This window comes from Microchirus variegatus (genome assembly GCF_963457635.1).
Source record: "Microchirus variegatus genome assembly, chromosome: 6".
Taxonomy (NCBI): Eukaryota; Metazoa; Chordata; class Actinopteri; order Pleuronectiformes; family Soleidae; genus Microchirus; species Microchirus variegatus.
Genome location: NC_139807.1, coordinates 1326506 through 1351773, shown reverse-complemented (window position 1 = coordinate 1351773; position 25268 = coordinate 1326506). Strand labels below are relative to the sequence as shown.

The window sequence follows — 25268 nt, the reverse complement described above, 5'->3', positions numbered from 1 at the left end:
GTAGAACAATGGGCCTTTTCCTGATCCACAACAGCTCCTTAGGATCAGCCCCTCAGTTCAAGTTGGACTGTTATCACTGCTCTGTGTATGTGGGGGTTATTCAAACGGCGGACAAAGGAGCGAGAGTAGCCTCTGATATGGGGTCTGTAAGTTACGCTATAGGCCAAGTGTTGGTGAATCCATGATGAAGGTAACACCTGTTACAGTTACTGCTACAGTTATCAATCAGCTTTTTGACCAGGAGGTATATTGTTTTTGTCGTTTGTTTGTCCGTCTGTGAGAAAGATAACTCTAAAAGTCGCAGATGGATTTGGCTGAAATTTTAAGGAAATTTTAGGCATGATCCGTAGACTAGCTCTCACTATTTTTATCGCTATTTTGATGGGGGGGGGGGGGGCTGAGCTGCCCTGGTGGAGGTCTGCGCTCTCTGAGTGCTTCTAGTTCTTTATAATGTAAACTTTTTGTGTCATGTACTTTGTTTGTGATGTTATTAGTTTTGAGAGAGGGTCTCTGTTGAGTCATTTTCCTGTTTGTGCTAAGCTGTGACATGGACTTTGGCTTTTTGTTAATTTAATCAAGCTGTTCAGCAATATCTAATATGATCTAATTTTTAGTCATGTTGAGGAATGGAGGGGGACTTAAATGTGTTTCATTTTTCACTGTAAAAAGAAAAAGTTGAGAACTCAACATTTCAAGGCAAAATTTTTGAGTTTACAGCCCAACAAAAGATCTCAAATTTTGATATTGTTAGACAAACTTGTAAGTTTTCCAACTCAAAATTCTGTTTTCAAACAGTTTGGCTCACTAATCTTGTTCAGATAATTAAAAAATTTGATTAAAAGAAAGTTGAAATTTTGAGTTTTCTCAACTTTTTCTTTTTTACAGTTGCTTTTAAAAAAAAAAGTGGATGAAATCTGTAGCCAACCAACCTGTAAATTAATTTAGCTTTGGGTAGCTACAACAAACAATATATTAATAGATATTTAATGTGTCTTTAAGAGACTGACACAGAGAACGAGAGACGCGAGAGCCTGATACAGTAGAGTAAGCTTTATGTTGCTGTTCGGCTGCTTTAACAGTTGTCATCAACATTTCTGGAAATGTTTTATCGTGGCTGACAAATCTACTCCGGAATACTATTTGGTGTTTAGGCCTGTACAATTTAATGTCACCGTCTTCTCATCGTCAATCTTTCTTTTCCTTTTATGGTTTGTGGTTTGCGGTGTGAGAGAAGCGCTAACAGATTATACGTTGGACAGAAGATAAGGTTGACCTGCGATGACTCCACTTAAACGAAGAGCCTTATTGTAAAACTGGATAGAGCAGATAAGTCGGAGCAAATGCACGACTCACTGAGACACTCTTAGTATGTGCAGTTGCATGGATTTAACAACAAATCCTTGTTGCAGAGTGTAGTGCAGTGTTTATTACTGCACATGCAGGACTTTAAGAAGTACCACTGTTGGTCCCGAGTGCTCTCTCGTCTTTGCACGGCTCCCTCAGTCCTCATTCAATGTGTTCTAAGTAGATTTTCTAAGTGGATTTGTAAGCTCCATGTACTGAATGAGCTTTGTTTCTTGTCAAACGCTTACAAAACCACAACAGCAGACTAATCGGTGTACAGGCCACTGTGTATTGTGACGTTTTCCAGTCTACAGCGTTGGATATGTTTGTGTCCGGGTACAGGGGTGTCTGTGCTCTTGTCAGCCCTGCAGCTTTGGCACTGCTCATTTTTCTTTTTACACATCACAGAATCGTCGTTTGCAGTTTGCTTAGAAAGACTTGTCGACATCAAACACGCCATGCTTCATTTAAACCGTGATGTCAAGCATAACAGCTTAAGATGCAGAGCAGTCCTCGGAGCCAGAACTACTTAAAGTATGCACTCTGGAGGACTCGTCGGCCATAAATGGCAATATGTTTATGTCAAGAGAATAAGGGCTATGTAAAAGGAATCGTTTTATTGATACTAATATAGGTTAAAAACTAGACTCTCAGATGAATAATCCTCCTAATAAGAGTGTCTCTACAATTTGTTTTCCTTTAAACCACCTCATCCTACAGGGTCAGCGTCAGTTTATGAATAAAACTATCTTTTAAAAACTTTGACAAAGCTCTGACTGTTAGAAAAGGACTGTGGTTTTTCATTACGGCGTCTACAAGCCTCGTCATTCTCTGGTTACCCGGCTAAAAACACACAGATTGTGACTAAAGTGGGATAGTGAATAGTGAGATGATGTGACAGGACACGGTGTCATCAGACCCGGGTCATCATCGGGATTTTGGCAGTGGCTGAATGCACTGCTGTATTTCCCCAGCTCTCATCCTCTGCACTAATCTGTTTTTGTTCCGCTCAGAATATGCCTGTCTTCTTCTTCTTCCACCATGAACCTGGTGTTTTAGAGACCTAAAAAATGAGAAGATTTTAAAAAATGCTGCTTGAAACGGAGACCTGTGGAACCTGTATCTGCCACAATGTTGTCTTTGCTGAATCATCATGTTTGTGTGTGGGGGATAGCACGATAACGATATCTCAAGCTTGAGTATCTGCCGATGCCGATATCGGTCTGATGCAGTAATTTTAGACCTTTAAAACCACAAAGCTGTTCACAACACATTTCAAGCTATTCCAAAGACCTAATTCTCCAACTGTGTAAAGCAGAAATAAACAGCCCACAACATGACTCTGCTAAAATGCTACTGCTGAGTTTTATTGACATTTTACAGTCTGTGTATAGTGAAGCGTGATATAATATAGGATATTATCTGATTTTACAGATTTGGATTTGTACCAGCCCGCTATCCGATCCAGTGATTTTGACCAGTATCATCCCGACTTGTGTATAGGGTAATGTTTCCAGGCACTGTTTACCAGTTAGTCGTGTTAGCCTACAGTCGAACTGCGTTCCTTGAGAGACTCATTTTACCAATCGGGAGTCACGTAAACATGACGTCACCCGTTAGCGTGTCCAGCACTAGCATAGGGCTGTAATGACTGATTTAGTTGTCTGGTCCACAAAATGTCAACAAATGTTAAACATATATTTGTCTGTGTTTCCCAAACCTTAAAATTATGATTTTTTTTTGTTTTGTCCACAAACTTGATTTCGTCATTGGTTAATAATTGCTGCCGTACCTGCTCTTGCCACATGACCCCCCCCCCTCCCCCTTTCCTGGAAGACAACAAATGGCCACTGTAGAACACAATATGGAAAAATCTGATGTAGTACTTGGACTGGCAGGACTCCCAGTCACCGTTTTTAATGTGTTTTGGTCATTTTGTATTCTAGTGTGATGTAGAGGAGTTAGCTCGATGGCACTTCATTGTTGTTTGCCTCCCGGAACGAGCAGCGTCTGCCCGTCTGATTCTGATTGTTATGTCGCCACCTGTTGATCTGACATGCTTTTGACTATTTTTAAAAATGGGGAAGGGAAACCTCTGTTTCCAAATATATCCGTCCACATATGGACTCAGTCTTAAAGGCTTACCTTTCCTCCCTTGTCCCAAAGTGAGTCCATATTTCCATTTAGTGTGCAGTATATATATGTGAGGTACAGTCAGTTCTCTACCATAATTACTGACCGAGCAATTAAATCTTAGCTCAATTGAGCACTGGGTGCAGGCTTTACTGATCTCCTCTTAGTTTTTGAAGCTGATGCTTTGACATCAACAATTATGCTGCGTTGATATCGACATATTGGCGCTTGAATCTTGGCCGTTTTTGCTTGATTTGCACACTTCCTTGGCATGGAACGGCTTTATTTGACCTCTGACAACAAGGCAAAGACAATGCACTCACACGTTCTATTTTTTTTTTTACTTGCGTTAGCATTTCTAGTGCAATCTATTTTGCTCAGCTCATTTTGGAGATGAGCATTTCTGCTGCACATCTTAAAATTGAAGTGGGCCCTGTGGTCCGGCCCTGTCTTTATATTTTACAGTGAATCTGTCACTAAATCAATGATTGTTTTAATAGTTCTGTTATCTTTAGGACCCCAGGGCATGGACTGTTCCCTAATTTTATATAGCGTCTCATTTTAATCATGAATTATGTTTGGGGCAGGTGCCAACATTTCTTTTGTCATCCCATAGCTTGCTTTTGTAGATTGTTGGAGAGCTTTTGACCAGTTGTCTTGAGCTGTCCCACGAAAATGCTAATCATGTCTAATCCTGTCCATCCTGGTCACTCCCAAACAAAAAATCTCAGCATCTTCAGCTCTGGAATCTCCAGCTCTGCCTCCTGTCATTTAGAGAGTGCCACTGTCTACATCCGTCTGTCACACATGCACCCTCTCTCTTGTGCACTGTCCATTTCCTTGTATGGTTGACCCCAGGTAGTGAAACGAAATCCTAACCCTAACCCTAAACTGGTCCACTTTCATTACCTCCCCAAAAAGGAAAAACTGAAAACCATTTAACTTAAAAACAGATGATTTGTTTATACCATCTTTGAAACCCTAACAGTAGCATGACTCATGTTTGTATAATAGTGGGAGCATAGTTACAGTAATGCTAGTGGAAGCTAGCCAACTAACACTGTTGAGTGTCTGACCTGTAACCCCCGAGTAAATCCTTTGCTTAATGCGAATTTGATTTGTAAATTGTTCCTTTGCTTGCATTTTCGTCTTTGCTCTGCACAAATAGCTTCCTGTAATTGCCCTGCATTACATTTACATAAACGGTAACTTTTCAGAGTACATGGACGGAAAAATGACACAACGTCCAGAAGCATTGCATTGAAATAAATGAACAATGGTATAGTCCACGGGGGTGTCCTTGGCTCACGGCTCCTGCTGCGAGGCTGATTGTTGTTTGACAAAGAAAACCATTGGTGATGTTTGTGTCCTTGGATCCTGTTGTACTTCCTTTCTCCCTTCCTCTCTCGTCCTCCCACTCCTTTTCTCTTATCTCCCTTCATCCTCTGGCAGCCAGGTCTGTTGGGTTGAGTCGGAGGAGTGTCGGCGTGGGCAGGGAATGGTGCATTTGAATGCCGTGCTGAAGTGTGAACGTTGCTTCTCACGTACGAGTGTTATGTAAGCCTGTGGTTGTAAATATGTCAGAACGAAGGCACGTTGTTTTTGCCTTTATGTTAATGAAGATGGCAAATTATGAAGTGAACAGAAGTTGTGTAGTCTGTGCTCCTGCACTCTCGTGCATGAATTAGACTTTCAAAACACCGCTTCATCCAAACCTTGCTTAGTAACAGACGTTTGGGAGCTCGCTGTCCAGGTGGCCGTAATTCACACTTTCGCTGGCGCTCGTCCAGGTTCCGATGTTCATGGTAATCTGTTGCATAAATTCTACTCGAGCAGAGGACGCAGCTACTTTTGGAAAGTGGGGGAGGGAGGGGAAACGTTGATTGGTCAACATCTTATCACTGTAAGATGTCTGACGGGTCATTTAGTTTACTTTTATTGGTGGGAAAAATAGTCTATGGTTGGTGAATTGGTGATGATAAGAAATAAGTGGAAAGTGCTAAATAGGTGTATTAGTTTTGTTGCCATCGTGCTCCTCCAACATGTTCCCATGGAGACAGTTAGGTGACAGAAAGAACGTAGAAAAGAGCGTAGCTTACATTTTTCAAGTGGTCACAATGCGTCTTGGGTGTATTTGGACAGCTTTTGCACACAGGTGTGATTGTGAACATGATCGAGATGTGTTGATGAAGGCCACATACGGTGGTGTGTACTCAGTGCGTCCTTGGCCACACTGAAGTGTGACATCATGCGGCTTCATTATGAGGTTTATAATCACCAACAACGCTGTCCGACCCAATATCAGCACTCGCGTCCTCAATTCAAATCTTATTAATTCTAGCGCTGCGCACAGCATTGATCTGCTCAACACCTGCTTGTCTTTCTTTGGCTCTCCAACACGTACTCATACTCCCACATGCACATTTTTTCTTACCTCTATTTCATTAGGAAATCACGTTTAGATGTCAATTATTTTCTCGATGAATCGCTTGGTCCATAAAATGCCCAAATTTTTTAAAAACCATTGATCCGTGTTTGTCAAACCTGGAAATTACGATGTTCTTGAATGTCTTGTTTGAATGATTAATTTTTTAATGATTTCTTTGTTATGTGGAGCAAAGAAACGAAGACAATATTCACATTTAAGAAGCTGAAACAACCAGAAATCTTGTTTTAATTGTTTCAGCTCTACTCTCAACTTATGATAAAAGCACCTGAGACGCGTGTAAATACCAGACATAAACATGGCTTCGAAAAAGAATGTTAGTGAATTGCATGATATCTAAGCAGTGAGCATCAGGTTACCTTATGCACAGGACAATAAACCCACTTGTTTCCACACAGTGTGTGGGAAATGTTTTAAATTCCAAAAGGAAAAGGAACCAAACTTATCTATATTATTATTGTTATGCATGTTTGGATAGCTCCTGAAACACTATGACAACAACCCCTGGTTCAGTGTCCTTCCTTTGTGATTCACCCTAACGACCATTTATGGAAGAGGAATGCTTCAGCGACACAATAATGAGGGGAGCCCAGTGTGTCTTTAGCTCCTCAGTCAGTGTGTGTATATATATGTGGATATATATATATATATATGTGTGTGTGTGTTTGCTGGTGTACGCATCACCAATACATCATGTAGCTCAAACCCTGTAAATCTAAGGGGAGCGTCGTCGCCCCCTCCAGCTGCCCACGCTCATTACTTGTCATCGATGAGTGACCACCTGGGAGAGAAGAAATTAAGTTATAGTTCACGCACAATCACCGTTTTGGCCTTGGTGACCCTCGCCATCATTTTTCTTTTCCCCCCTCACGAGTTATTGGCTTGTACTCAACATTTCGTGATCAGGGTGCTTTTTCAAATCGTTTATTGTTCATGCTCCACCGTAGAAGAAAATCTAATCTTTTAATTCTTGACCTCGCTTCTTGAGGAATGTAACCCTTTTTTTTTTTTCAAGAATGGATTTTTGTGATCATTGTGTGTTTGCTGAATCTGAAACAACAATGCACCACGAAACCGAGGTTGTATTTTCTCGATTGTGATGTACATTTGAGTCTTTGTTGGATGTGATGGATTGACATTTCTTCTCCTCTCCTCCCTCTAGCTTGGCAAAGATGAGAGAAGAGCAGACCGTAGGACAATCTATGTTGGTCATCAATCAGGATCCACCAACGATGCCATCATCCCTCCCAAGTTCTGTGACAACAGGATTGTGTCCTCCAAGGTAAGAACAGGGTGTCCGTGTGGGGTCTTAAAAAGTCTAAAATCCAATAATTTGAATTTAAGGCCTTAAAATGTCTTAAAATCTCATAAATACAATTTTGAAAGGTCTTAAAAATCTATCAAAGTTACTTTTATTTAAAACATGCATAAACTTTAGACTCGCTTTGAAATGTTTCTGTTTTTGAGGATGCGATAACACAACTACAACACGGAACTAAAGTAGGCCACCTGTGTTCCCCCGGTGAGAATTTATCGAGCACCACTAGCTAGTGTGCTATGCGCGCGCCGCAGTGTGTTACAGCTTAGCTTAGCATAGCAGCGGAGAACGCCCACAGCTAAGCCGAATTTCAAAGATTTGTGGCTCCAATTCTCCTTCATGTCTTTTGTACTTTTTTTGCCAGTATGGATTTGAAATGGGTCTTAAATTGTATTCATTGTGGTCTTTAAAAAGTCTTAAAAAGTCTTAAATTTGACTTGTTGAAACCTGCAGAGACCCTGATGAAGCACACTCTTTTTGAGCAAGAACATGGGATAAAGAAACCACGTTGTGTTAATACTGCAGCACTGTCTACAAATTGATCATTGCATTATCACTAGGAATTGTAAAAATACTTAAAGTTCATTATGAATCTGTATTGGATCAGACATCATCAGTGGAGTGGGCTTGCTTTACTTCATCTTGGGGTACAAATACATTACTGTTCAAAAGTTTGGGTCCACCTATACAATTTGTTTGTTTTCCATTAAAACTCACACTTTTATTCATCAAAAGAGTTGCAAAATGAATAGAAAATGTAGTCAAGACATTGACGAGATTAGAAATAATGACTTTGCTTTCGTCAAAGAACCAGCAAAACTGTTTTCAGCTGTGCTGACATCATTGCACAAGGGTTTTCAAGGGTTTTCTAATCATCCAATAGCATTCTAGCGCCATTAGCAAACACAATGTACCATTAGAACACATTAAAAACCATCGTTTACCACATTCACAATGTATAGAGTGTATTTAATGTTATATTCACTGAAAAAAAGTGCTTTTCCATCAAATATTGACATTTCTAAGTGACCCCAAACTTTTGAACGCTAGTGTATGGGTTCATATAAAAGAATCTCTTGCATGTGGACTGTGTACAAGACACATTTTTAATAAATATGGCTTGAGCGATTGGAACCGAGGACGCATTCCTTGACACGCCCTTCCTTGCGTTCACGCCTGTGTTTCATTTATGATCTTATCACTCAGAGCAGGTGTTTGTTCCAGAGCGTGAATATCGTCTCACACATGCAAATACCAGAGTTTCACTCTTGACTGAATATCGAGATGAATTTTCTCACACTTCCGAACACTGCGTTCCTCTTATCTAACGCTTGGAATGTAGAACGAACTGTTGTGTCCTTTCCGTGCTCCTCCTCCCACTGACTGTCCACATGCTTGTCTTCACTCTCACAGCAGAGGGTGATTATTTGTCTGTCACTGGCTGAAAATGCATGGCTGCTATTAATGTACTCGCAGGGTGGGCAATTTGTTTGTTTTCCCTCTGGACTGTGATAGATTGCACCCCACTTGTCTAAATGTCACCCCTCAGCCCTGTGTCAGCAGCTGGCTTTGGGCATGTGTTGTGCTGGCTAGACCTTTGAATATGAAGGGGGTAAATTATGGGGGAGAAAGAGACAGAGTAGGACAACAGTAGGATTTATATTCGGGGTGTGCACCCTTCCCTCTAATGGAGGGATTACCTTCAATTGATAGTTCATAAAAGACCTAAATCTGACTTAATTTATTTCCATTTACGGACACATTAAAAGAGCGATGATTTCAGAACTATTTACACTACCGTTCAAAGGTTTGGGGTCACTTAGAAATGTCCTTATTTTTGAAGGAAAAGCACTTTATTTTCAATGAATATAACATTAAATGAATCAGAAATACACCCTATACATTGTTAATGTGGTAAACGACTATTCTAGCTGCAAATGTCTGGTTTTTAATGGAATATTTACATAGGTGTTTAGAGGCACATTTCCACTGTTCTAATGGTACATTGTGTTTGCTAAAAAAAATGTGTCTTGTACACAGTCCACATGCAAGAGATTCTTTTATATGAACCCATACACTAGCGTTCAAAAGTTTGGGGTCACTTAGAAATGTCAATATATTTAGTAGGAAAAGCACTTTTTTTCAGTGAATATAACATTAAATACACTCTATACATTGTGAATGTGGTAAACGATGGTTTTTAATGTGTTCTAATGGTACATTGTGTTTGCTAATGGCGTTAGAATGCTATTGGATGATTAGAAAACACTTGAAAACCCTTGTGCAATGATGTTAGCACAGCTGAAAACAGTTTTGCTGATTCTTTGACGAAAGCAAAGTCATTATTTCTAATCTTGTCAATGTCTTGACTATATTTTCTATTCATTTTGCAACTCTTTAGATGAATAAAAGTGTGACTTTTATTGGAAAACACAACAAAAACTGTATAAGTGGGCCCGAACCTTGGAACGGTAGCGAAAACAGCACATTTTCTGTCTGTCTGTCTGTCTGTCTGTCTGTCTGTCTGTCTGTCTGTCTGTCTGTCTGTCTGTCTGTCTGTCTGTCTGTCTGTCTGTCTGTCTGTCTATCTATCTATCTATCTATCTATCTATCTATCTATCTATCTATCTATCTATCTATCTATCTATCTATCTATCTATCTATCTATCTATCTATCTATCTATCTATCTATCTGTTGGCTTAAAGTTATCGCTCTGTTAGCTTAAAGTTAGCTATATGTTAGCTTAAATCTATCTAATGTTCTTTGCCAGTGCAAAGCAATAAATGTCCTCACATTAAAATACAGGCCATAGATTGGTTCATAGCACATTTATATTGATACTGTATTAATACACCGTTGTATAATGTATCTTTTATTACAGATTACTGATTTGTATTGTTTTTTTTTTAATTATTATTATTATACCCCTCATTTATATTGATGCACAAAGTCCCAGTGCAGAGCACGTCGGTGAACACAGTCTTAAATGACCCCGGCTGTAGTGTTTATGCTCCTCCATGTCTCTGCTCTCAATCATCCTGTTGCACGATGCAACGACCAATCTCTGTCTTCACGCTCTTTGCTTGTGTTTCTACATCACCTCCACCACAGCCACCCCCCTCCCTCCCCCCGCAATCTCATTACTTTCATTCTTTTTTCTCTCTCTTGCAAAATGGGATGGATTATTCTGCTACCGCTGCATTTCAACACTCTCTCCCTTCATAAACAGTGCCTTATTGCTCTGTCTCTGTCAACATGTGTGTGTGTGTGTGTTGTTCACCCTGATACTTTGTTTGGTGGCAGTGGCACAAAGTTGCTCGCAGGATATTGTCGAGCTGCCGCTCCAGGGATTTAGACCGATAATTGTGATGCTGTAGTAGCACTGATGGCATCAGCAGTCACAGCCACTTGAGAAAAAACAACAACACCACACACAGAAAACATACGGAAGAGGATAAGGGCCACACAGGAAACAAATATATACAAGTTCTGACATTAAAGTCAGAATTTCTGACTTTAAACTCAGAATTCTCACTTCATTCTCAAAATCCTGACTTTTGAAACACAGAATTCTGACCTTATTCTCCGAATTATGATTTTATTCTCAAAATCCTGACTTAAAAACATAGAATTCTGACTTTATTCTCAGAATTCTTACTTTATTCTCAGAATTCTCACTTTAAAACTCGGAATCCTGACTTAAAGACACAGAATTCTGACTTTATTCCCAAAATTCTGACTTTATTCCCAAAATTCTGACTTTATTCCCAAAATTCTGACTTTATTCTCAAAATTCTGACTTCAAAACCCAGAATTCTCACTTTTAATTCAGAATTCTCACTTTTAACTCAGAATTTTAAGGGAGTTAAAAGTCACCTTGTTCTCTTCCTTGACTATTGAACACCTCAACGCTCTTTCCTATTGCAAGTTTGACAAAGACATCATAGAACAAAGAGCAGCTAGCAAAGTTAACAAAGTATAATATCTGTTCATGTGACTGACATGCATGTTTTCTTTTGTTTTTCTACAGTATACAGTATGGAACTTTCTACCAAAGAACCTGTTTGAACAGTTTAGAAGAATTGCCAATTTCTACTTCCTCATCATCTTCCTGGTGCAGGTAAGGACAAGCAAAGAAACAAAGAAAATATTCACACTGATGACGCTAAAACGATCTGAAATCTTGTTTTAATCATGAAAAAATGCCTCAAACCAATTAATGGATTATCAAAATAGTTAATAGTTAATAATCGTTTCAGCTCTAGTGTCACTTTCTCTGAAGTGGAAACTGTGAGCTGGCGCTGACTAAAATACGACTGGTATCTTTAGTCCCCTGCTCTATGCTCTTATTTGAACTCTCCTCTTCCTCTTTCCATGGAGATGGAAACTGTCCTCTCTTCTTTTAGCAGTAAGCTAAACTATGGCAGCAAACTATGGCCTCACTCGTGGAAACAGGTGGTGGAGGGATGTTCTCTCTCTCTGTAGTTACATACTGACAGACTTAAGTCACACAGTGACTGCAGACAGAAGTGCGGTAACATTCTAAACCTGACAAATCATATCTATGTGCAGAGCACTAACCATTATTCTCTGTCGACGGCAGATCGGTCGATGTGTTTATTTTTCCACGAGGGTTTCCATCCACGGCACGCGCACATATCCGAAAACCAAGAAAATAGAATTAATGATCGTATTATTGCAAACGTATTCCAGTACTGATACACACCGGCATCATCACAGCAGAAAGAAAGATGAACTAGGACCGCTCGGAGACATTTCATGTAGTTCTGCTTTCAAAATTTTGAATTTTAAAGTACTTTTCCTGCCATTTTAACGCCAAATTTGTCGGAGCGCTGAGGCCATGGCTTTTGTAGAGAAAATCCCTTGATAACTTATAGTCAATACTTTGTCTCGGACATACGGACCGAGTTTGACGCGGCTAGCTCAAACATGCTAGGACGAGTTTGTTCAAATGCGTAGGCTAGCCATTTTCCGTTTTTCCAAAATGGCTGAATTCTGGGTGGGCGGAGCTAATGGAAGTAGATTAGAAATTTGTTGAGAGCAACCAGTGTACCAAGTTTGGTTAAAATCGGAACAACTATGTGCGACTTGGATACGATAGGAAAAAATCTGAAATTTAGCATTTAACGCACATTTGGCCACTTTTTTTCCCCCCGATCCGGCGACTTTTGTCTAATCATGACCCCACTTTTGGGGGCGCTATAGAGCCCTGGTGCTACAAACAGCTTTGTGCCCTATGCTACTGTGACATTTGTCACCAACCCTACTTCTGTGCCAAATTTCAAGAGTTTTATGCACGTTAACGTCCTCAAAAATGAGCGCAACGTCGGAGAAAATTAATTATCTCAACAGGAACAATAGGTTCCTGGCACATTCGAGCTTGGGCCCTAATTGTTTCAGAAGTATTTAATTTTTCTCACTTACTATATTGTGCGACACATAGTTTCCACCTGTATTTGAAGTCTTTATTTCCCACTCTATAACTCTATGACTCTATATTATTCCCAGCTAATGGATGCACGTTTAAACGGCGTTTGTTGGATCAGCTGAAGAGTTTACACTGAGCTAATGCAGCACACTTATGTGGGAGTGAACCGCCAAGCTTGTTTGCACCACTCGCACTAAACTGCCTATTGCTTATTAGAGTGGGATGATGCGTGCAGTGTAGATATTTGTGTGTGTGTGTGTGTGTGTATGATGAATGTGTGCATGGGAAAATGTGACTCAGTGGGTGTCCGTGGTTTGCTGCTGATGTTGTTTACCCAAAGCTGCAGCGTGGTTGGCGTTTCTCCACTAATCCAGCGCCTCCTCATCCTCGCCATTCACTTTTCCTCATGCATTATATTAGAGTACAAGTACAGTACATGTAGTGTGCACTCATATGCAGAAATAAAGCCTCTGACGTCCCCTGAGAGGCGTCATGCAAATGGTCTTTCAGCGACTAAATGTCACGCATCATCAAACTCTGTTCTCCCCCTTGTTTTATCTCTCTCTCTCTCTTTGTCACTCGTGCCCCTCCCCTCCCCATTCCACTGCACCCCCAAATCTCTCCGCAGCGTTGCACTGCTGACGTCAGCAGGCAGGAAGCCCTCTGTACTTTCTGAGTGCCACAAATAGACACCGGCTGATCTAAAAGCACCACTCGTCTATAAATAGCCCTGCGTGTCTTTGCTTGAATTTGATCGAATGGGAAGAGAGTCGGAGGGGGAAGAGAAACGTTGATGCAAGAGTAATGGAGAGGGTGACGATGAGAGGGCGACGGGTTAGGAGGAGGATGCGAGTGCCCCTGCAGCGCCGCCCTGGAAGCCCGAGGACCCGCTGTCTGTCACTCACTCTGACACACTTCCTGGCTCAGAGGAAAAAGGGCTTTGTGCTGCTCCGCTTTGCTGCTCCTGATATTATAGCAGCAGTATATATCGGGATCAGCACAGTTCCTCCTCTCCTCATGCTGTGATTTTCTTGTTGTTCATTTCACGGCCAAGTGGAAAAGGTTGTGTTAAATGGGACATATTATGCAAAATCAAACTTTTTAATACCTATATTTGGGACTCTGGAGGCCAAGTGTGAAAAAAGATGACTGGCTCATGTTTTTGTGGTCTAAAAACACAGCATATTCTTGTCTGCACAGTGCAGCACAGAGTTCTACACAAACTTCCAGCCTCAGAGGATTTACATTTTATATCTGAAGGCAATGTGCCAGCTAGAGTCTGCAAATGATCGCGTTTCCAAATGCTAACTGCTGTTAGCTGCCGGAGCCTCAGTGACGCTGAGGGGGTCACTGAGAAATGTCCTTATTTTTCTAAGTAAAATTAATTTTTGGTTTTTAATGGAATATGTACATAGGTGTATAGAGGCCCATTTCCACTGTTCTAATGGTACATTGTGTTTGCTAATGGCGTTAGAAGACTATTGGATGATTAGAAAACCCTTGAAAAAACCTTGTAAAAATCATTATTTCTAATCTTGTCAATGCCATGACTATATTTTCTTTTCATTGTGCAACTCTTTTGATGAATAAAAGTCTGACTTTTAATGGAAAACACAACAAAATTTGTACAAATTCAACGGTCGTGTAGTTTCCTGTGTCTCATTAGCATATTTAAAGAGACAGACACTCAAACAGGGCTGTATTGTCAGGGTGATTGAACTGCTATGGTGCTTCATCCCTAAGGTATTTTGACCAAAGCAGGTTCACTTGGACAAATAGGCTATAATATGTCTACTTTAACCATCTGGCTAATAAAGACGGAAGAGAACATATACAGTATATACTGACTTTTCCAAAATGATAGCTGTCCTTGACACAGTTTACTAGTATGAGTTCATAAGATGATCCTGTAGTGAGACATTAAAAAAAAGTGTTTTCTTTTTTTAGAATCGCTGTTGATGAACTGATACTAACAAAAAAAAAACAGCCACCACCATAATTTCTCTTTTTATAGTCTCCAGTTGAACGGTCGCCAACAAAACCTTGTCCTGAAAGTGCCAAAGACTTTATCAAAATCAAACGACGTCCAGGCTGAAAAGTTGGCTCTGTGAGTTTGGCCATCTGGCTGCTGCGTCAGAAGGACACGCCGTCCTCGGTCTTTTCCGTCGTTCCATTTATATAGCAAAAGGAGAAAGAAAAATGCTGCTTCATTTACCTTCTCTGCTTTAAAAATGGTCATGCCAAACATTAGAGTGCTAACATGATTGGGGTTAACTTCACTTTTCCCAGGGGACCAAACACTATACGCTGTATGAGTGCAGCAGCCAGGTGTTCTAAGTGTTTGCTTCACACACTGCTCTTTTGAAGCATCGACGACTCTCACAGCACACACACACACACACACACACACACACACACACACTGCAGCAGAATTGTTATTTTATCCTCTTGTCTCAGAGGAATTGTTAACTACTACAAATATAATGCAGACTCTCCTCTGAATCTGCACTCTCCTCCGTGTGGTCGATGCACACGAGTCCATCTCTGCCTTGTCATTGATTTATTCCTGCAGTTAATTATAACCACAGTGAAGCTGACTCTTGTGTGTGTGCATACGTTTGTATTGTTACAGTGTGATCAGCGAGCGAGCAGCGTTTCTGTTTCATTCTCGGTCGGAGCACAGGTGGAGGGAGTACACTGGAGAGTACTCGAGGAAGCATTGCCCGTTTAATTCTCCTGGTCGGAATATACAAATAAAAACAGCTTAATGTCTCCTGCCTGTGTGAGCTGTAATTCACACGCCAGCTCATTCCGCAGCCTCAGAAATGCCACCACTAAATCCGTCTTATTTAAGTCAATATTATGCCCAACACTCCAGGCCTTTTGTGTACTGTGTATTTTTATTTTTTTTAGCCTGTTCAGCCTTGGCTTAGCCGCCGCCGTCCCTGAACTGTTTGGGATTACGTGATCACAGGTCCACGTACTTACCACTATTATCTCTACTTGTCTCCTCGCTCCCGTCCTTCAAAAATAAGTGCAATCCTTTGATTCCCCTGAAAACATTTAGAGAACAGGCGAAGAAACGGACAACACCCTGCATTTAGAGGCCTATCGTCTCAACCCTAACCACAGGCTCCTCCCCCTCCTAGAGCCACACACACATACACTACTGTTCAAAAGTTTGGGGTCACTTAGAAATGTCTTTATTTTTGAAGGAAAAAGCGCTTTGTTTTCAATGAATATAACATTAAATGAATCAGAAATACACGGTTTTTAAATGGAATATGTACATAGGTGTATAGAGAACCGTTTCCAGTGTTCTAATGGTACATTGTGTTTGCTAATTGCGTTAAAAGGCTATTGGATGATTAGAAAACCTTTGAAAACCCTTGTGCACTGATGTTAGCACAGCTGAAAACAGTTTTGCTGCTTCTTTGATGAAAGGGCAAAATTATTATTTGGAATAAAAATAATTTTTTTATAATCTTGTCAATGTCATTTTGCAACTCTTTTGATTAATAAAAATGTCAAATCGGTGAGCCCAAACTAAGTGAAGTATTGAGTAAGGTCACACTTTGCCCTTTTTGTGTGTTATTAACTTGATATTATTTTCACTGAGCTGATTTCCCTCCACTTTCCCTCCTCCACAGGTGATAGTAGACACTCCCACCAGCCCCGTCACCAGTGGCCTACCCTTATTTTTTGTCATCACCGTAACGGCTATCAAGCAGGTAAGACGCTGCCACCATCAGGTGTCACTAACACACAAACTCTCACTCTCTCTCTCTCCTCACCTGCCGTTGCTAATTGTCTAATTTACATTTTCCTAGAGACGCGCCAATATCCTCGCGTGTGTGTGTGATTGAAAATCTATTGAGTTAAGAAAACACGGAGAATAGAGATTAGCCGAGCCAGTTGATAAGATAAGATGAGATAATCCTTTATTTGTCCCACAATGGAGAAATGTATACACTGTCATAGCAGCAAAGACAGTAAAGGTAATCTATGAATGTACAATAAAGACGTTAACTATTGATTATTAAGATTATACAAAGTAGAATTGACTACACAATATATACATTAAGAATAACCAGAATATATACAGTATGGTTTTAATATGTACAGTGTAAACTAGGCTTGCACTTGAGATATTGCACCTGGGATTAGATTAGATTAGATCAAACTTTATTGATGCCACAGAGGGGAAATTCACTTGTTAAAGCAGCTCAGAAAAGGAGGAAAAATATATTGCACACACGTGTAAAATGACAGTGTTATATTGTTTTTGGATGAATATAGAGCTGGAACTAATGATTATTTTAATAGTAGATGAATCTGTTGATTATTTTCTCGATAAATCAATTAATCGTTTGGTCCATAAAATGTTTTAATGATGTCTTTGTTATGTGGAGCAAAGAAACGAAGAAATTATTCACATTTAAGAAGCTAAAACAATCAGAAATCTTGTTTTATTAGTATAAATTAATAATAATAATTTAAAAAACACTTTCTTTTGTGTTTTGTGCATTGAGAGCAGAGGCCTGTGTCTATTTCTGTGACTGCATTACTCCTACATCCCAGCTTTAGATGTGTATTGTTTCAGCTTTGTGTCTTTGAAATATCCAGCGGGTGGACCGACTTCCCTCTGAAAATATATGTGATGCACTGATAATAACACGGGCTTTTGAAGTCTGAAACCACGGCGATCTGATCGACCCTTATTATTCAGACCAAGAGTGGAATCCTCCCCTCTTCTCTAACCCGTGGTATCGTTCCTCTGCAGCAAACATCCCAGAGACTTCCTCTCACATTTCACCGTTTTTACACCAGTTTCTGGGCCGAGCTCCACCTTGGCACAGGAGTTTGTCTCTCTCTGCATCTCTGCACCACTGCCTCTGTCTCCATCACTATCTTTAAGCACTTATGAAGTATACATTAGGCTTTGTGCCGTATGCTGCTGCAGCTCCATGAATTATTTTTCTTTCTTTCTCAGTATTTTTCGTGGTGCACTGTTCCGGTGCAGTGCTGCTGCAAGATGTAAAGATTGTATAGTATAGATTATATAAAGATTATTTTGGTAATCGTTTGGTTCAGAAAATGTAAAAAAAACGTTGATCAGTGTTTGTCAAACCTGGAAAATGACGATGTTCTCGAATGTCTTGTTTTGTCCACAAACCAAAATGATTCAGTTTTAATGATTTCTTTGTTAAGTGGAGCAAAGAAACAAAGAAAATATTCACATTTAAGAAGCTAAAACAACTACAAATCTTGTTTTAATCATGAAAAAAAGCTTCAAACCCATTAATCAATTGTCAAAATAGTTGTTTATCTGCACAATACGTTAATTCTGATGTTGTACTGTTGCTGTAGGGCTACGAGGACTGGCTACGGCACAAGGCTGACAACGAGGTGAACAAGTACCCGGTGACGGTAATAGAGAATGGCAGAAGTATACGGAAGGAGAGCGAGAAGATCAAGGTACTTTTCAGCAGCAGCAGCAGCAGCAGCCGACGTCTTTGCGTCACTGGAATAAATATTTCCTTAGAGACACGAGCGAGAGATAATATGCATATGGCAGCTTTGTCATGACAGAGTTTGAAATTCATGCACAGACGGAGACCGTGCTCTGTCTACTGAACTGATTAGATGTTCAAACATGGTCGTCTTGGTATTTAATGTACACTACCATTCAAAAGTTTACATTTTACATTTAGAAATGTCCTTATTTTTGAAGGAAAAGCATTCTTTTTCAACGAATATAACGTTAAATGAATCATAAACACACTCTATACATTGTTAATGTGGTAAAACGACTATTCTAGCTTCAAACATCTGGTTTTTAATGGAATATGTACATATACTATTGGATGATTAGAAAACCCTTGAGAAAATCATTATTTCTAATCTATTCTAATGTCTTGACTTTATTTTCTATTCATTTGATGAATAAAAGTCTGACTTCTAATGGAAAACACAACAAAACTTGTATAGGTGAGCCCAAACTTTTGAACGGTAGCGTAGTTTTGTTAAACGTGTGACCAAACTCTGGAGACGCCGCTGGAATTCGACATCCAACTGTCAAAACCCAAACACAGCTGTTCACAGCTGCTCTCGGCACAGTTCACACAAGTCAGCCGTAAAGTTACCTCCTGGTGTTTTAGGGTCAAGAGCTGAAGGAAACATTGTTTTAGCGACCTTAGCGAAGAGAGACGGCTTATTTATTAGTTGTCAGAAGCAAAACAGAGTCCGAGAATCAGTGAATCGTTTGTTCATACGCTGCCGTTCAGAAGTTTGGGGTCACCTATACAATTTTTGCTGTGTTTTCCATTAAAAGTCAGACTTTTATTCATCAAAAGAGTTGCAAAATGAATAGAAAATATAGTCGAGACATTGACAACATTAGAAATGATGATTTTTAAGAATCAGCAAATCTGTTTTCAGCTATGCTAGCATCATTTTTCTAATCATCAATAGCCTTCTAACGCGATTAGCAAACACAATGTACCATTAGAACAGTGTAAATGTGCCTCTATACACCTATGTACATATTCCATTAAAAACCAGACGTTTGCAGCTAGAATAGTCGTTTACCACATTAACAATGTATAGAGTGTTTTTATGATTCATTTAATGTTATATTCATTGAAAAACAAGTGTCTTTTCTTAAAAAATAAGGACATTTCTGTATGTAGTGAACCCAAACTTTTGAACTGGTAGCGCAGATGAATTCATTAATGAAGCTAAATAATTGATTATTATTGATTAGCGGCTGCCAGTGGTGTGCTCATGAATAATAGTGTGAAAGCACACTTTGAAATATTGTGATGTTGATACATACTTACACGTTTATTGTCTTTGATCAGGTGGGAGATGTTGTGCAGGTGGAAGAAGACGAGACCTTTCCCTGTGATTTGATACTGTTGCACACGAGCCGCGACGACGACACGTGTTTTGTGACCACGGCGAGTCTGGATGGAGAGTCCAACCATAAAGTGAGAGGTTTCTCTGAATGACTAAACCTGAAACCTGCGCGTGTTGTCGAAAGCTCAAACTTTGCTTCTTCCCCTCCGTCCAGACACACTACACCGTGCCAGACACAGTGAGGGATCTGGAATCTCTCAACGCCACCATCGAGTGTGAACAGCCTCAGCCCGACCTTTACAAGTAGGCACTCATCATGTGGGCCCGAGAAGATTTACACTTCATGAATGCAATGCCTGTGGTTTGTTGGGAAATGGATTAACACAATGCCTGGTGGAAATACCCTGAATGAGTCTATTATTAACTTCAACAGTGTTAAGCGGAGCAGTTGTTGTGTGCTTATGTTTCATAGGTTACATATTAAGAATGGTGAAAGTGGGCCGGTATTTCTAGTCGTTAATTTTTATTCTTGGTGTCGGAATCTCAGTGGAGCCTAAAGGAACCTTTGTCTCCCTCTTGGGGCCAATATTTTTCACTCAGCCCAACGTTTTAGTCGTGTTTGAGATGTGCCAAGTCAGCCATGGCAGCAAATGCTTACTGTTGAGCCTCAGTGAAACTGACAGCATGCTGCAGTCTAACCACCAGTAATTAGTTGGCTCTGAAAGAACTACACTTGCTTTTAGGTAATTTACTGCTTATAGTCTTGTCAAGTAAATGAACTCTGTCTCAATTTCGATACCTCAAGTTAATTCCCACTGTACTTGTAACAAACGCAGAGCTAATATCATTATTAATGTTGTGTTATTCAGTCGTGTGTCTGTGATTTTTTTTGTTTCAGATTTGTTGGCCGCATGCACATCTACACCAGTAATCAGGAGCCTGCGATGAGGTAAAATCACTCCTTTTCACTTTAAATAAGAGCAAAATCAAAAACACAGCTGCTCAAGGACTCATTTGTTTACCTTTGCATCACCAACAAATCATTATTCCATTGATTGCTTCTTTGTCAGCGATCATTAAAATTCAATCGGGCTGGCATGGCTTTAAGTGACTGCTTCCAGAGCTCCCCCCTCCCCCCCACACACACACACAGGCATTTGTCATTGACAGCTCTGTTATTGTCATGTAAACAAATGACAACCAATGTTCTTCTCAAGTACACTGGGACTGTGGTTAGAACAGACTACAGTCATACAGCGTAGACTACAGTTATACAACGTAGACTACAGTCATACAGCGCAGACTACAGTCATACATCGCAGACTACAGTCATACAGCACAGACTACAGTTATACAACGTATACTACAGTCAAACTACAGTCATACAGTGCACAATACGGTCATTTAGCGCAGACTACAGTCATACAGTGCACACTACAGTCATACAGCGCACACCAGTCATACAGCGCACACTACAGTCATACAGCGTAGACTACAGTCAAACTACCGCCGTACAGCGCATATTATAGTCATACAGCGCACACTGCAGTCATACAGTGTAGACAACAGACAGACTACAGCTGTACAGCGCAGACTACAGTCATACAGAGCACACTACGGTCATTTAGTGCAGACTAGTCATTTAGCGCACACTACAGTCATACAGCATAGATTACAGTCTGTATACTGTCTACACTGTATACAGTGTAGACTAGTGAGTGAGTGAGTGAGACTGTGTGTGTGAGTGAGTGAGACTATATTACACACACACACACACACACAGTCTCACTCACACACACATATTATGTGTGTGTATGTCACACAGACTCTCTTGGACTAAAGCGTTTGTCCTGATGTGATTGTTCAGGTCTTTGGGTCCAGAAAACCTGCTGCTGAAAGGAGCGACTTTAAAGAACACTCAGAAGATCTGTGGTCAGTCAAACAGATATCGACTTGAATTCCAATCAAACTATCAGTGTTAGTGAAGAAGCCTCAGCGTCTATAAAACAAAGCCTCTTCTCGTCTTTCTCTGCTGTCTTGTCTACCTTCAGGTGTTGCTATTTACACTGGCATGGAGACAAAGATGGCTCTCAACTACCAGGGCAAATCCCAGAAACGTTCTGTCGTGGAGAAGTAGGTTAATTAAAGAAAAACTAGTTTAAGAGGTGGGCGTGTCTTTGGTGTTCTCAAAACTGTATTTAACTTATGTGTGATTCCAGGTCTATAAATGCCTTCCTACTCGTGTACCTGTGCATATTGGTGAGCAAGGCCCTCGTGTGCACGACGCTGAAGTACGTTTGGCAAGGCACGCCGGGACAAGACGAGCCGTGGTACAACGAGAAAACACAGACGGTCAAGGAAACCAATTTTGTGAGTACGACACAGACAGACTTACAGTGTATTGTGTTTTAACTTGGATTATTTATTTTATTTTAGTTCTATACATTTAATAAGTGGGAGTAAACATAAATGCTTCAAAAATGACCCCCCCCTGCTGTGTGAAGAATAAGTTATAGCAGGAAACGGGGAAGAAATATTTGACTTTAAAGTCAGAATTCCACTCGTGAAGCGTCTCACAGTTAAATGGCGGCTGCAGACCTACAGTGTGATATGGTCCATTTCACCAGCTGTTCATCTTGCTTCCCCTCGCTGTTTGTGAACTGTGAACACGGCGAAACAACCTCGCAAGTGCAGCGCGTTTCCTGTTCGTTGTTTGCATCGTCTTGGATAACTGATTCCCAAATGAGGCTCTGTGTAGTTGCTGCAAAAGTGATGCAGCAAATATTGCCTTAGTGGGGTAATCTCATGTAATCCAATATTGTTTAATGTGATTTACAGATTACATTTCTTTTTTCTTTTTTTAATCAGTACCTAAAGATGTTCACAGACTTCCTGTCGTTCATGGTGCTCTTCAACTTCATCATTCCGGTGTCCATGTACGTGACGGTTGAAATGCAGAAGTTTTTGGGATCCTTTTTCATCACGTGGGACAAAGACTTCTTTGACCCGGAAATCAAGGAGGGGGCGCTGGTCAACACCTCCGACCTCAACGAGGAGCTGGGACAGGTCAGGAATTCAATGAAATGAAATGAAATTTTTTTGGAAAGAAACAAAACCTGGACCTGGATTTCTCAGCCTGTGGTGGAAATGCCAAAAAAGAGTGTACAGAGAACGCTACATCTTTATAAGATTAAAACAAAACTAGGGCACTTTAATGGCGTCAATGCTAACGCCGTCAGCGTTAACACACTTTAACGCATGACTGCTTTTCAGTGACGACTGACCGGAAAAAGACGCACGTGACGCCATGTTTACGTGGCATTGCACAATTTTCCAGTTAGCTGCGCTAGCTCCTTTAGTGCCGTTAGCGTGCCTACAGTTGAACTTGGGTTGGTCTGTTTATTAAACGAGAAAAAAGGCAGCGCTACAAGTAACCTGTGTACCTGTGTATCTGTGTTAGCTGCATTAGCGTCGTTAGCATGCCCACAGTTGAACTGGAGCAGTCTGTTTATTAAACGAAAAGAGTAGCGTTACAAAAAACAGCGTACCTGTGTAGCTGCGTTAGCTCCTTTAGCACTATTAGCGTGCCTACAGTCAAACTAGAGTGGTCTGTTTATTAAACGAGAAAAAAATCAGCGCTACAAATAACCAGCGTACCTGTGTAGCTGTGTTAGCTGCGTTAGCGTGCCTACAGTGGAACTGGAGTGATCTGTTTATTTAAGGAAAAGAGCAGCGCTACAAATAATCCGCGTACCCGTGTACTGCGTATGTGTGCCTCTGTTTTTAAAGTTTGACGTTACTTTAGAGACTAATTTTAACAATCAGGAGTCACGTAAACATGACATCTTTTTCCGGTCAGTCGGCGTGGAAACATGTCGTGCGTTAACGTTGACGTTTTTTTAGCGCCCTGCACAAAAAAAAAACATCAATGACGCAATGAAAAATTAGAGAAAATTAGCATTTTAATCACTCAGAAGCACCATTTATAACTTTGTTCATGGAAAAACACTTATCTTAACAGATCTACTATTAAACATTAGCTGTTTATAGTAGTAATCATAATAATGATCAATAATTGGCTGTACTTCTCTGACCTCTAAAAGTGTTTTTTTTCCTCATCTTATTGTTCTAACATGTGGAATTTTAAATCTGTCATTTATTTTTTTTCCATCATCCAGGTGGAGTACGTCTTCACGGACAAGACGGGCACCCTCACGCAGAACAACATGGAGTTCATCGAGTGCTGCATCGACGGCTTCCAGTACAAGTACCGCGACGCGAGCTCGGAGCTGGACGGCTTCTGTGTCACAGATGGGCCTGTGAGCAAGCTGCAGCAGAAAGCTGGCAGGGTGGGTTGTTGTTGTGGTCGTCCCCCTCCATCTGTTGAAAAAGTCACACCAACGGCAACATATGGTCATTCATTTGCACGCTGATCAGAAAAGACCCTCTTCTTAGGTCACCGCATGCCCAGACTCCTTAGACATTTCAACATATGCACTCAACATGGAGGGGGGGGGGGGGGCAAAGTGGTGGCACGCTCCTGACACGAGCACCTGATAACAGTTGTAAAGACATCAGAAGTCAGACGCTTGTAAATCCTGAGCTTTATCTGAACCTCAGCTACTGTTTATGACTCTGTGTGTGGCTGTAAATGTGCCATTAATATTACAACTATTATTATTATTACTATTCATAACCCTTAGAGGCTCCTTCAAAAAAGTTACGTTTACACACCTCGAGCACCAAATGGTGCACATAAAAGTACACAGCTATACAAATAGTATAAATTTGTATTTTTTTTGTCCTTTCCATACATATAAATTATTAAGGAACGTTTTTAATTTTTAACCCTTAAACTACCTTATTTTATGATACAAATAACACAAAAAAAAATATTTTCAATAAACTTCATGCAAACTGGATTTTTATTTTTTGGATTATTGCAGCTTGGTATATGTTTTTTTATTTTATTTTTTGCATTTTTTTTCCTTTTTTTGTAATCAGGTCAGGTGGCCTTAAATGCTACCACTAGCACACCTAGAACACCAAATGGTGCTCATCAAAGTACATGGCTAGAAATACGTTATTTTATTTTTTTATTTATTTTTGGTTTTAGACAAACATCTGTCCTTTCCATACATATAAAATATTAATTTATATTTATATATATATTATATTTGTATCCCTTAATGTAATACTAGTTGTCATTTTTAACAAGGCTTTGTTTTTCCCAGATCTTTTGGAGATAGTGGAGAAGCTTCCCGTTCTCTTGTAATAAGTTAAGTTCCTATATAGTTAAGTTCGTATTTTTCTTTTTTAGGAGAGGGAGGAGCTGTTCCTGCGTGCCCTGTGTCTGTGCCACACAGTCCAGGTCAAGGAGCCCATCGAGTGTCATGACCAAACAGACGGACTGATGGACCAGGTCGACGGCTTAGAGGTCGACGGACAGGAAACGTCGTCGCTGCAGGAGCAGAGGGGCTTCATCGCCTCCTCGCCTGATGAGGTCGCTCTGGTCAAGGGTGCCATGAGGTAAGAGATGAGTTACGATGACGCTGTAGAACAAGCGCGTCGTTTTAATACAGTACAAGCTCATTTTGATTTTGTTGTCATTTGTCTCAATCTGCAGGTACGGCTTCACATTCCTGGGCCTTGAAAGTAAAACCATGAAAATTCTCAACAGGAACAATACTGTAGAAATGTAAGTTTCAGTGTCTGT

General features: G+C 40.4%; 1 protein-coding gene across 1 annotated transcript in view; it reads left to right on the top strand.

The window, feature by feature from the left end:
* atp11c (ATPase phospholipid transporting 11C (ATP11C blood group)) overlaps positions 1 to 25268 on the top strand; it is a 41565-nt gene that overhangs the window by 7675 nt on the left and 8622 nt on the right. Inside the window, exons 2-15 of the mRNA XM_083890637.1 lie at positions 7086 to 7205; positions 11273 to 11362; positions 16342 to 16422; positions 18062 to 18169; positions 19555 to 19683; positions 19767 to 19855; positions 20451 to 20501; positions 21420 to 21484; positions 21604 to 21685; positions 21772 to 21922; positions 22421 to 22618; positions 23731 to 23901; positions 24873 to 25081; positions 25179 to 25250. Of these exons, the coding sequence (XP_083746763.1) occupies positions 7086 to 7205; positions 11273 to 11362; positions 16342 to 16422; positions 18062 to 18169; positions 19555 to 19683; positions 19767 to 19855; positions 20451 to 20501; positions 21420 to 21484; positions 21604 to 21685; positions 21772 to 21922; positions 22421 to 22618; positions 23731 to 23901; positions 24873 to 25081; positions 25179 to 25250 (1616 nt within the window). The remainder of the gene's footprint in view (positions 1 to 7085; positions 7206 to 11272; positions 11363 to 16341; positions 16423 to 18061; positions 18170 to 19554; positions 19684 to 19766; positions 19856 to 20450; positions 20502 to 21419; positions 21485 to 21603; positions 21686 to 21771; positions 21923 to 22420; positions 22619 to 23730; positions 23902 to 24872; positions 25082 to 25178; positions 25251 to 25268) is intronic.